The following is a 14,385-nucleotide window of genomic DNA, read 5'->3' as shown; positions in this document are numbered from 1 at the left end:
TACCCTATAACCCTCTATGTGTTTAAAGCTATAAACACTCACCAAGTATTAAGTATGCAAAATTTGGAGCTAATCGGTTCAGTAGTATTAGAAAATACCAGATACTAACAATCGCACAATATTTTTTATATAAAAAGATAAGCAGTTGACTTAAAAGAAATAACAAGACACGGTTGCTCCCATGGACACTACTAAACTAGGTACGTCAAAATATGATTCCAACTCACTACTCAGAGTTTCATGTAAGGTAAATAGGTTATTTAAATACTAAGATACCAATTTACTTTATTTGAACATGGATCAAACTTCAAAGATCTAACCAAATAATTCCTAAAACACAAACAATTTTATTAATCAATACGGTAAGTAAAAATTCTGACAAAAGTTTGTACCCACAAGAAAGATCATGCAGACTGATCTAATTCAACTGTATTTAAATAGTATGTAATATTAAGCATAATGTATGTTGTTTAAAACTTTAATAGGACAGTAAAATAAAATAATAGCATTATACATTCATAATTTATAAAGATGCTTTATTGTGGGAACATAAAAAAATAAAAGTATACAGTTTAGGTAGTATCTACTTGAATAAATATAAAAAATATGATTTTCTTAAAAAATAAATAAGTCCACAGAATGTATGTTTGAACAGTAAAAATGTGTAGTAAAAAAGGCACATTGCTTATTAACAACAAACGGCGAATAAGGCAATCGAAAGGTAAGGTGTTTATGTGGCATAGGTTATGCTTACCTATGCCACATAAACATAATTAAATGTATACTTGATTTAACATTCGCACCAGTTTATAATGGTCTTGTCACTCCAGACATAGCGGCCTTTAACATTTTGTTCACCTGCAGGCAACAGACACAGATAAACAGGAACTTCTGCCCCCTGTTCAATGGTTAACGTTATTCCATTGTGAGTGATCATGTCCGTGGTCACGTGGCCAGGGTGGACACTGTTGATCACAATGTCTGTCCTGGGGTCTAAATCGAATTGCCTCTGTTGTATAAACGTCAGCGCACTAACTCCGACTTTGGACACGTAGTACGGGGACGGCGGCCATCCGGAATGTTCGTGATCGCCCCCCTTGGCTTTCTCCACGAACTGACGCATCAGAGTGTCAAGCTGGTCGATGGTCAACAAAGGCGAAGACAGCGTGCGCTTGAGCTCTTCGCCCGGAATCAGTGATAGGCGGCCGGTAGAACTGGACATATTTACCACACGAGCACCGGGCACTAGCAATGGGAACAGTGCATCGCACACAGTTCGCAGTGCAAAGTAGTTGACCCGGAGCGTTTCCTCGGCCTGTTCGCCGAACGGCTCGGTGGAGTCCGCCTTGAAGAAGATCGCGGCGTTGTTGACCAGCACGTCAATGCCCCCGTAGCTGTCGGCCACGAACTTGGCGAACGCGGCCACGCTACCTGTGTCGGTCACGTCCAGCTGGTGGAACTTGGGCTTCAGACCCAGCTCATTCAGCCGTCCGACCGCGGCCTCGCCCCTGCCAACGTCGCGGGCTGTAAGGTAAACATTGCCGTCGAATCGTTCACACAGAGCCTTTACGATGGCGTACCCAATGCCCTTGTTGGCGCCTGTCACTATTGCCAGTCTGTTATTCGCCAATGTCATGTCTGAGCAGTGTCGTCTTTTGGTCAGTCAGGTAGGTGTTCAGTTAGGAGTGTGATGTCGTTTATTGAATTAGTATAATTACCAATATATTACATAATTATATTATATTATTTTATTACTGTGATTACTGATTATTGTAAGATGTCAGTCGTATTTATACAGGTTGATTCATCAAGCACTCCCTGCAACTCCATTCTTTCATTTTATAATGAATTTATTCAAATTATGATTTTTAATCTAGGAAACATCAAAACTACTGATTCTACTTATATTTGTGTACACAGTACAAATACATTGATAAACCAAATTTAATAAACGAATTTGGTGTCCCCATTGGCCATTATAAATTAAAATAACTTAGAAAAAGAATATATTTTGATAATTTATCATAAATTATTATTTATAAAACCAGAATTTTTACCATTACCAATATTGTAAGAAACAGTCACAGAAAATTTGGGAGTGCTAATAAGCGTCCCAAAAAAAATAGTTGCGCCCATGCACAGTACTAGTAAGTAGTAACACTACGAACACCAACCGTATATTTATTAATTATGTATGAAAATCGTATAGGTACCTAATAGGTACCAATGAATTGTCAAAAAGTTACTTGATAAAATATGACTACTATATAGCATATATGAATATGTAAAATAATTACTATCATTGGCGCAACTAGTGGGGTGCCACAAGTCCCCTGTGCACCACCGAGTTTAAAAATTATCAATAAATACAAAAATGTTGTAAGTACCATACTGTATATTAATAGGAGTATAATAAATGGGTACTTTAATTACTAATTACTATGTTCCAACATTCCCAGCTATAAAAGTATGATATAATTTTATGAAATTATCTTTACTATTTAGCTTATATAATTTTATATAGAACAGGCCACAGAAACTAGATAAGTACGTCGTTATTACTGATTTACGTAACAATGATCATACCTAATATATTATTATAAATTTACAGAATATTTTTGAACACTGCAGGATAATGATATTTCTCTTTACCTTTGGCAGGATGAAAGACTGCTCACGAATATAAGAGCGTTTACATTATTTCCTTGTTTATAATAATTTGTTATAACTCATAAAACAAGTGGGGACGCGTAAAATAGCCGACCATAATTCAGTTAAATTGTGTTGTTCGAAATACTGTAATGGTATATTTTACGAAAATTAAATATTTCAATGTTTATTCAATAATATTAATAATATTAAACAAATAATAAGACCTATAGGCTATACCTATTATTTAAAAAAAAATATATAATACAAGAAATTGACAATCTAGATTTAACCTGTTCTACTTCTAGTCCAAATCTGAAATCAACCAGAGTTCAAAAATCCTTAATAAAAACTGAAATAACTGATAAAAATAATTGTATTGGCAATATTGATTTGGGAAATTAAGAGAGGATAATATTATTATATGGACTATAATCACAAAAACCTAGCAATAGTCCACACCATCCCATCTATCTGTGGCGGATCGGTTTAAGTAGGTACTTACCTACTTAATATATTTTCCAATGTGATCAAATCTATAGGACATAGGTACTCTCTAAGTCTCTACACCAGTGGCGTATTTTAAGGTGGCAGAGGGGGTGAATGCCCCTCCCCATGACTTGAAGAATAATTGTTTTTTTTTTTGTATTGTGGTAATACAGGTACATACTATACAGTATACATACTAATATACTATGATCATGTAAAACGAATTTTTTTTTATATTGTATTAAAATTTATATTGTATTTATATTGTATTTTTATATTAATAAATATGAAAACATGTTATGTTATCGAGTTTCTAATAAGTTTGTTTGTACGTCCTGGGGAAGGGCGTTTACTTTGTAGTATAGTGAGAGCAGTAATATTATCACATAAGTCGCATACTCGCTTACTAACGATTTACATTATCACCAAGCCCGTATAAAGGAGGCAAGGTGCCCACGTATGTAAAGGACCCATAGTCTCCTCGACTTAAAATTACATGGAGTAGTAATTTGTACTTTTCACACTGCCTACAAGATAATATTTTTTTCTAGTTTGAACTAATAGGTGTTGGAGTCACCCGCCTACTATGTTCACCAACACAGGCATAGTAAGTGGGGGCACATAGCCATTTTTTCATTGGTTGGGGCCCAAAACTATGTATTGGCACTTGAATTTATCACCAAATTAAAGAAATTATACTGTATAAATATTATTTTAATTTATAGTAAGTTATTTAGCCAAAAATCTCCTTTGAAATTGAATATTTAGCATTATTTTGTTAGAGAAGGGTCATCACCAGGGCTCGTAAGTTCGTGCATCTGCATTTTTTTTTGCTACACAGGAAAACATGCTAGCTGAGGTACAAATCTGTTTCATAACAATAGTAATAATAATATGAAGTTTGATAGTGCATGTTTTTGCATGTTTTGGGTGTAAAGGCATATTTGGCATATAGTCGATTAACGATTTTTTACAGTCGTTAGTGCATATTATTTCATAAAAATATTTTTTAGACAAATATTTGAAAAGTTTCTTGTTTCTTATTTACTTTCCTGTTTACAAAATTATAGTGTTTTGATTTATTTTTATTCGGTAAGTGTGTGACTACCTAGTGTCCTAGTACAATACATATTTAGATTTTATGCGTTTTACGAAATATCGCGGAAACAATGTAACCACTATACGGCACTACCACTACCATTCACTACCACTACCATCCTCCACCGTATAAAGTGGCAGCTTCTCACCAACCAGCATTTATAATTTTGTACATTGCTACATTCACCGATGAGTTTACTCGTATAAGTCGCGTTCGTCCATTAAATGTCCTGTTTTAGAGTTTTCATATGAGGTATAGGTATTGTACACATTATTCATATTTTATTTTAACAATGCCGAAAGAAAAACAAACAGTTGCGGGCCGTTTGCAAAATTTTGTGTAAGAATTTGAATTTTTTTTAATTTATGGATTAATTCTTATTGTTTTACAACTTTTTCATCATTTTTTTTATTTAATGCATATTTTGAGTGCATAATTTAAAAATGTTAGGGCATATAAATACATATTTTCGAACTTTTTAGTGCATGAAGGCATGCTTATTTATCAATTTTTTAGTGCATTAAGTAACGAGCCCTGGTCATCACTCATCAGACACAAAAGTGGTAAAATTCGTGCTAAATTCAATAGGGTAGAATATAAGGTTGTGTATAATAATTAATAATTTTAGTGTCACCCCCTCCCCTTGCCAATAAAACTAAATCAAAATACGCCACTGTTCTACACTCAGAATATTTCTGATATCTCTATAAGAACAATATCTCTAAAATGTTCGTTAAAATAGGTCAAAATAATTTTTTAATATAGTATGAGTCACAAAATATATACATTTATTTATCTACACTTATCTTCATTTATGTATACATTATACAAAGTGTAACGGAAACAACAACTAATGCGATACTTTTGTTGGAATCAATATATTTAAAAAAATAGTTCCCTTATATAATTTATAAAGACTTACACTATATATAACATATATTATTTCATTTAAGAGGCTGTCAGCGCACTATTTGTTTTCTCTCTCTAACTCACACGAAACTTAGATAAAATGCATTCATGAAAAATCATTATTTCTATGTGTTTAAGTAATCATAGAGTAAAGTAACCCATGACAAAAAAGATAGAGAATAATACTTTTGAGGGAAAGACATATCGATTTGTCTAAATATTGTCTCAAAACAATCTAAACATCATTTAAATTTACAACATTTTTTTATTTATTTTGAAAGTGGAATACAAAGTCAAATAATAATAAAATATAAAATCGATATGTCATCTCCTCAAAAATATTATCCTCCATCTTTTTTATAATAGGTGACTTTACTCTAAGATTACTTAAACGCATAGAAAAAATGATTTTGCGTAAATGCGTTTTGTCTATGTTGCCCGTGGGTCAGAGCGAGAAAACGAATAGTGCGCTGACATCCTCTTAAACTTACTTGATTTAACATTCGAACCAGTTACTAATGGTCTTGTCGCTCCAGACAAAACGGCCTTTAACATTTTGTTCACCTGCAGGCAACAGAGACAGATAAACTGGAACTTCGGCCCCCTGTTCAATAGTTAACGTTCCATTGTGACTGGCCATATCCGTGGCCACGTAGCCAGGGTGGACACTGTTGATCACAATGTCTGTCCTGGGATCTTCATCGAATTGCCTCTGTAGTATGAATGTCAGTGCACTAACTCCGACTTTGGACACGCAGTACGCGGACGACGGCCATCCGGATTGTTTATGATCGCCCCCCTTGGCTTTCTCCACGAACTGACGCATCAGAGCGTCAAGCTGGTCGATGGTCAACAGAGGCGAGGACAGCGTTCGCCTAAGTTCTTCACCCGGAATCAGTGACAGGCGGCCGGTATAGCCGGACAAATTTACCACACGAGCACCGGACACTAGCAATGGGAACAGAGCATCGCACACGGTTCGCAGTGCAAAGTAGTTGACCCGGAGCGTTTCCTCGGCCTGTTCGCCGAACGGCTCGGTGGCGGCCACTTTGAAGGCGATCGCGGCGTTGTTGACCAGCACGTCAATGCCCGCGTAGCTGTCGGTCACGAACTTGGCGAACGCGGCCACGCTACCCGTGTCGGTCACGTCCAGCTGGTGGAACTTGGGTTTCAGACCCAGCTCATTCAGCCGTCCGACCGCGGCCTCGCCCCTGCCAACGTCGCGGGCTGTAAGGTAAACATCGCCTTCGAATCGTTCACACAGAGCCTTTACGATGGCGTACCCGATACCCTTGTTGGCGCCTGTCACTATTGCTAGTCTGTTATTTACCAATACCATATCTGAGCAGTGTCGTCTTTTGGTCAGTAGGGTAGCCGTTCAGTTTGGCGTGTGATGCCTTCGGTGATAGCACGATAGCACAATGAATCACTTGCACGCGGTTAATACAGTCGAATACGGAATAACGACCTCGATTTATTGAATTAGTATAATTAGTATTTACTAATTACCAATATAATTACCTATATTGAATTGTGATTACAGATTATTGTAAGATGTCAAATGTATTTAATACATTTATACAGGGTGATTCACTAAGAACTCCCACCTCCATTTTTAATTTTAAAATGAATTTATTCAAATAATGATTCGGAATTAGTATTATTTGATAATATTATTATAGGTATATTACTAGAATATTTTTTTTTTTATCAAAAATCAAAATATGACATAATATGTAATTTCTATTTATTTATTTCATTATTTGACTGTGAGTTGTGAGTCTGTGTGAAGAAGAAGTGTAATCGTGTAGATCTACAGAACTAGAACACATTGTAATGCATAGTTCAAACCAGTGGTGTGCAAACTGTAGCCATACATAATTTAGCCACATCAAAGTGAATTGATCAATCTTCCTTGAACGACATAAAACCACATGATAACGACGAAAGGTCGTTCGACAATACACCATCTTCGTAATCCGACAAAAAATCATTGTATCACAATTCACAATACACAGAATAGTATAGTAGGTACTAATAACACTACGAACACTAACCCTATATTTATTATTTATGTATGGAAATTGTATAGGTACCAATTAATAGCCAAAAAGCAACTTGATAAAATATAATCATCAAATGACATAATACATTATATGATTATGCAGACTATGTAAAAAAATTACAATGTGTAGATATATACTATTATATAAATATATAATAATTAGTAATTCGTATTTCGTTTTAAAAATAATTGATTATAAAATATTTTTATGAATATAAAATATTTAATAAAACAACTTATTTAACTTCAACCATGCATGGCATTGATGGCAATATTGCATTAGAATAAAAATTTAAATATCTCTGCTATAACTCCGTTGGAAAATCAGGGACATGTACAACAGACCATGTTTAACTGTTGATGTACATTGCATTTGGGACGTATTTTCATTATTTTTGGAAGATATTTTACATTTTCCTGGACTTGTTAGTTATTCATACGTGTGTAATAAAATAAATAACCAGTATAAGAATTTATACATATTTGTTGAATAGATCACGTCAATAACCATGGTACCTATTTTTATATATATAGGTTTCGATTGTAAAAATTAAGAATTCACTAAAATACTAAATAGTGGTTTATTTATGTTTCTCTAACAATTTAATTTAATATTTATTGAATTATATATTTTCATTTTTAACTAAATCCATGCATATTGCATACCTTCTGTGGTAGTACCTACCTACCTATGGGAAGTATGGTGTATGACGTATACAGACACACAAGGTACCTAGGCTACTTAGGTATTAATTTTAATTTATAGGTACCTATTAATTTTGTTATGCAATAATCACGTGATTGGGTAAATTCTAAATAAATAAAATAAGACGAACATTGATAATATTATTTTTATTACAATTTACAAGCATTAATATAAAGCATTATATAAATTGTTGATAAAAAAAAAATTGGCATAAGTACATCCTAGATAGGTACATCGTCATCGTTAGAACATTTGAACATTTATATTGTATATCCAATAGTCAATACTTATAAGTTATGATAATTTTTTTAATTGTTTCGGAAAAAATTATATTTCGCTGGAAAGTAAATTTCAGCCATCAATATGGGCTAAGTTCTTAAACTCGTTGATCGTTTCACTCAAAATTAATTGGGATATTTTATTCATCGTATCATATTAACATTTTCCAATTTAATGAAGTATTGAGAAATGTTCAAACTGACATTTATATTAAAATATAAAGTTGAAATTATAAGAATAAAACGAATAGAGGAAGTAGAAAAAGAAGAATTTATTAAAAAAAATTATAACTGAGTTTGAAAACAAACATATAACACGTCTTGAGTTCGTTTAAAAACTGGAAAACAAAATTTTACCCATTTTATAAAATAATATACAATTACAATTTTTAACCACACCATTTATAATATGATAAATGCTCATTAAATTTTAGATCAATAAGTAATTAATTATAATATATAATTACAATTTTTAACCACACAAATGACAGTCCTCAGTCTGTATAAGTGGGAAAGAAAATATGTATATTATTATTAATTAAGACGTAACTCGTACATATCGCAAGAAAATCGAGACGCAACTCGGATATCGTGATGTATATCCGATATTCGTATTTTGGGACGCAATGGGTATGCAGCCTATTACTATCCCTTACCATGGTTCTACTTCACAAGGTAAATAAGAGGTCCAGCGCAGGGAGGTTCTCAAACAAAGGATTTAAACAATGGGTCTCGAGTCCGAACCACGGGTTTCGGAGGACAAATTTTATGCATTGGTTTTTGGAAATTTTTGTTCATAAATAGTTGCTATAGGTTTTTTTTCTAATTTCTAATTTCTTTATTTTTCTTTATATAAAGATACGAATGATTGTTTTTTTTTTATTAATCGGATTTTGTGGAATTATGTTAGGTTTGGATTTTGTATACAAATTAAGTATACTTGCCGTACATATTAATTGATCATAGATAATAAAGAAATTCTTTATTATCTATATGTAACACGTGTGCTCCGCGATCTACCACAGGTAAATTGCCTTATGTCTACTTGATAATATATATTGCTCGCATAATTACAAAAACCTAGCAATAGCAACGCGTCCGGCTTTATTTAATATTTTAATATTGTTTATGATAACCGGGGCGCGCTTCGACAGGCGCCAACAAGGGCATCGGGTACGCCATCGTAAAGGATCTGTGTGAACGAATCGACGGCGATGTTTACCTTACAGCCCGCGACGTTGGCAGGGGCGAGGCCGCGGTCGGACGGCTTAATGAGCTGGGTCTGAAGCCCAAGTTCCACCAGCTGGACGTGACCGACACAGGTAGCGTGGCCGACAGCTACGCGGGCATTGACGTGCTGGTCAACAACGCCGCAATCGCCTTCGAGGCGGCCTCAGCCGGTGAACAGGCCGAAGAAACGCTCCGGGTCAACTACTTTGCACTGCGAACTGTGTGCGACACACTGTTCCCATTGCTAGTGCCCGGTGCTCGTGTGGTAAATTTGTCCAGCTCTGCCGGGCGTTTGTCAATGATTCCGGGTGAAGAACTCAAGCGCACGCTGTCTTCGCCTACGTTGACCATCGACCAGCTTCACACTCTGATGCGTCAGTTCGTGGAGAAAGCCAAGGGAGGGCGATCACGAACATTCCGGATGGCCGCCGCCCCCGTACTACGTGTCCAAAGTCGGAGTTAGTGTGCTGACGTTTATACAACAGAGGCAATTCGATTTAGACTCCAGGACAGACATTGTGATCAACAGTGTCCACCCTGGCCACGTGACCACGGACATGATCATTCACAATGGAATAACGTTAACCATTGAACAGAGGGCAGTTCCTGTTTATCTGTGTCTGTTGCCTGCAGGTGAACAAAATGTTAAAGGCCGCTATGTCTGGAACGATAAGACCATTAAGGATTGGTGCGAATGTTAAATCAAGTACATATTTATAACAGTGGCGTAGTCTGGATTTTTTTTTTTTTTTGGGGGGGGGCTGATCAACTTTTACACATTAAACACGTACTAGTACAAATAGATAGCTGAAAAGTGTTAATACTTATAGTAGATTTTTAAATATTTTAAATACAATTTAAGACTTTTTGAGCGACTATCATAGTCCATTAAAATAATTTTTAAGTTTTTTTTAACATTTCGGGGGACTGCAGCCCCATCAGCCCCACCTGGCTAAGCCACTGATTTATAACTATGTTTATGCAGCGTTGGTCCTTACATTTCGAATGTATTATTAACTGATTGTTGTTAATAAACTAAGTCCTACCTACATTTTTGACTACACATTTTTATTGTTTAAACATAAATTCTGTATACTTATTTATTTTTCATGAATATCATATTTTTTACCTACATTTATTTAAATAGATACTACTTGAACTGTACACTCTTATTTTTTCTTTAAGTTCTGACAATAAAACATGTTTATTAATAACAAATAGTAAATACTTTGCATTGCATTATTATGAATATATAAGTACCTACAACACATGCAATTTTTTTATTTTAATGTACTATTTTCCATGGAACTGAGATTCCTAACTAGTAAGTAGTACCTACTACCGAAGTACACCTACACCGTATTTTACATTTGTTTATTTGTTAGGTGTGAAGTCTGTTTATTCTGTTACTTGTTATATGTATATAAAATACATATTGTAAATATATTCTATTTTTCATTAAAAAAAAAAAATATTCCTAATGGCAGTGTTCTAAAATTAAGTCTCATAAAAATAAATTTTTTTAAAAGTATTTGTTAGAATTTTTTTTTTTGCGAATATCATTTGTCATAAAATTTGGTACTTACCTAGCTATCTATTAGGTACTCACGTCACAGTTGACATACACTACCCACAAATCAAATATTATTCAGACAATATTATGTTAACATTAATCCATTAGCCATTTCAATAACTATTCTTTTATAACAAATACTTTTTATAAAAAAAATATTCATTATAATAAAATAAAAGTGTTTCTTATTTATTATAATGCCAAATCAATAAAAATATAACAAAATAATGGTTTATCTATAAGTTAGGTTAAATATTATATTAGGAGATTACTAATAGCACATTATGCAATTAAAAAAAATTTATAAAAATAAATAAAGTGATTAGTACCTAGGGCAAAGTAGGTTACTGATTTTCTGTACAGTATTCAGCAGGTGTCGAGTGTACCTCTTCATTGAATAGGTAACTATATATTGTCTAACGACTAATAGTTTAATGGATTTGTTAAAGTGATAAATCATTGCAAAACGAAAAACTTTTCTTCTTAAATCTTTTCAAATGTACTTATTGTACTAATTATATTGTATAGATTGTAAATAAAATGTTAAATAGAAAAAAAATATTTCTCATACCTATAAATAGTTAAAATAGTAAATACAAATTACACACACACAAATAAACACACGGGTACTTTTAAAATCAATATATTCGTCGTTTCACCTAGTATCTAAAATTACGAACAATTAAAAAAAGCTACGAGTTCTTGACTACCACTTTAACTTTCCCTTAAAGAATAGGCCTCATGCCTTTGGTAGGCGTAGGTTCATCTAGATACATAAGAGTGCAAATGATAAGGGAAATATAAAAATAAAGAATAAATTCTATAAAAAAATAATACCTGAAAAAGTTAATTCCTAATTCCTATAACAAACTACCTATGAAAACAACTATAGTTTGGCCGTTCGGGAGCACGAAAAAAGAGCCTAGGCCCGCGATACGTTGTTCGTCCGCGTACCCATCGTTGTAGCCATTGGTTCTCAACATTGTTCTGTCACGCTGCCGTTACGTATCTTATTCACGGGTACGAACACTTTCGAAAAACTGCAGTTCGGCGCATTATGGGCAGCGATCAGTTATCGTGCTCCAACTATATAGTGTTCACTCTACACAATTCAATATATATTTCTGAGTTACAAATTAGGTATATATTATTTTATAGAGTTGGCAATTTTAACTTCTGGGCTTCTGGCACAATATGGTTAAAAACTGAATCGTGTTTACAGTGAAATTTAGTTTCTCATGTTACAAATTAGTAATTATTATGATATTTTTCTTTCAACCCACATATTATTTATATAATATATAATTGAAAATTTTAAATTCTTATGTAACTAGATTAATTTCAAAATGCTATTAGGATGGTAAATAATGGACAATAATTGCTTTTGAATTTGATTCAAGTAGTTCCGTTGATCAAAATTATACATCTATAAATTATTATATTTATAAAAATATTTGAAAATGTTGGATAATAGGTAAAAAAATAATTTCATATTAAATAATAAAATAATATTATTAAATTGTCAACTTTAAAAAAAATGGGGGGAAATGTCCACATTAAAAATCAATCAGGTGGGAAATGCCCTACTACACCGAATAGAGTTGGGGGGGAAATATCTGTCAAATTTAAGATACAAACGAAGAGAGGAAGTAGAAAAAGAAGAATTTATTAAAAAAAACTATGACGAATTTTAAAACAAAAATTTAGCACGTCTCGAGTTTGTTCAAAAATAAGCAAACAAAAATTTACCATTCTATAAAATAATATGCAATTACAATTATTAACCACGCTATTTTATAAAATCAACATTACATTTTAAAACAATAAATAATTTATAATATAAATATACCATATACCAATTATATTATATATATTATAATATAATATATAATTTTAACCACGCAATTTATACAAATGCTCAGTTTGTAAAAGCGATAAGGAAAATATGTATATGTATATCATTAACCAGTATGAAACTTGTACATATTACGAGAAAATCGAATATCGCTTATAATTGAGTATAAGGATCGTCTCCCCTGGGTTTAGCTGCTTCATATAATTTATTGGTTAACTATAGACCTATAAACCTAAAGGGATGAACATTGTAGAGAACTGAAGTTAATATGATTACAGGTAGTTTGCTAAAAATATATTAATAATTCTTCAGTTAAAAATATATATTAATTTTATTCAATAGATTTAAAGAACAGACGCAACAAAAGGAAAATAACTACATAACACAAAACGACAAAATGTTATAGAGATCACAGAAGTTTAACAAAAAAATACCAAATAAATATAAACATAAATAAAAAAACAATTGTCAGATTCATATAAATAGTGTACTATGTTTTCATAGAATCAATTTATATTCAATAGTTAACAAATTTAAAATAAATTTAACATAATATAAACAGTAAAAATATTATTTTTCAACCCAGTTGAAATAAAACCTTATAACTCATAAGTAATATGATAATATTATATATCAAACAGTTTTTTGTGATTTCTTTATTTCTTGTTTAAAGTAGTCAATAGTCATTTTTAAACCTTCTTTTAAACCCACCTGTAAAATATAAACATAATGTAAATTAAAATAAATACAATTAGTATTTTTTAAATTATTAATGGCCATAAATCAGATCTATTAAATACATACTATAATTGATACATAATGCTCATTTGACATTAATAATTGATATAAAGATTATCAGTTTAAGGTGTGATACTTTACCATTATGAAGTTCAAATTTACAAGTGCACACTACATGTCATACAGAGTAAATATGTGTTTTTGTATGTAAAAACATACAAATTTGTACCTACCCTATTTATTTATGTAAATTAAAACCGGAAATTTAATAATTTAACCTAACCATTTCACGTACATAATCCTCAGTGGAGAAGTTGTCACCATTTGAATTGTAAGATATGGTAATAAACTATTAAGTTATTCCAATTATCAGAGACATACAAATTAATTGTATTTCAGATCTCCTGGCATCATTCTTGAGTGTTAAACAAATGAAATTAAATTGAACGGATAAAGTAGGCGCCATCACCGATAATTGGTAGAACTATTTGAGGTTTCAATATTCCATTGACAAAATACAATTATATTGAATATATACATTTTTAAATATACCGACTATGTTTAATAATAAAAATAATCAATAATATGGAAATAATAATAATAATGATACTAATAATATTAATAATAAAGTATGTTGTATATAGGTATACAATTTTGTTTTTGCTGATTTTAACCCTTTAAAATCAAAATTTTGCAAAATCCTTTATTAGTGCACGGTGAAATTATAATATTAATCTACCCTCAAAATGTCAAATCAATAGTTCTAATAGGTCTCTCAGGACTAGAGATAGGAA

At 32.3% G+C, this 14,385-nt stretch overlaps 1 protein-coding gene and 2 pseudogenes across 1 annotated transcript; 1 reads left to right on the top strand and 2 right to left on the bottom strand.

Moving 5' to 3' along the window:
* Positions 1 to 327: 327 nt before the first annotated feature.
* LOC100168777 lies at positions 328 to 1,801 on the bottom strand (annotated as a pseudogene).
* Positions 1,802 to 5,517: 3,716 nt separating this feature from the next.
* On the bottom strand, positions 5,518 to 6,659 carry LOC100573774 (carbonyl reductase [NADPH] 3-like). The gene has a single exon (XM_029486980.1). It carries the CDS (start codon positions 6,483 to 6,485, stop codon positions 5,643 to 5,645), a length of 843 nt encoding a protein of 280 aa, XP_029342840.1. The 5' UTR covers positions 6,486 to 6,659; the 3' UTR covers positions 5,518 to 5,642.
* Positions 6,660 to 8,821: 2,162 nt separating this feature from the next.
* On the top strand, positions 8,822 to 10,149 carry LOC103309298 (annotated as a pseudogene).
* The last annotated feature ends 4,236 nt before the right edge of the window (positions 10,150 to 14,385 follow it).

The sequence above is a fragment of the Acyrthosiphon pisum genome, chromosome A1 (assembly GCF_005508785.2).
Source record: "Acyrthosiphon pisum isolate AL4f chromosome A1, pea_aphid_22Mar2018_4r6ur, whole genome shotgun sequence".
Lineage (NCBI taxonomy): Eukaryota > Metazoa > Arthropoda > Insecta > Hemiptera > Aphididae > Acyrthosiphon > Acyrthosiphon pisum.
Note: the sequence above shows the minus strand (reverse complement) of the source record. Positions and strands in the feature narration are given on the sequence as shown.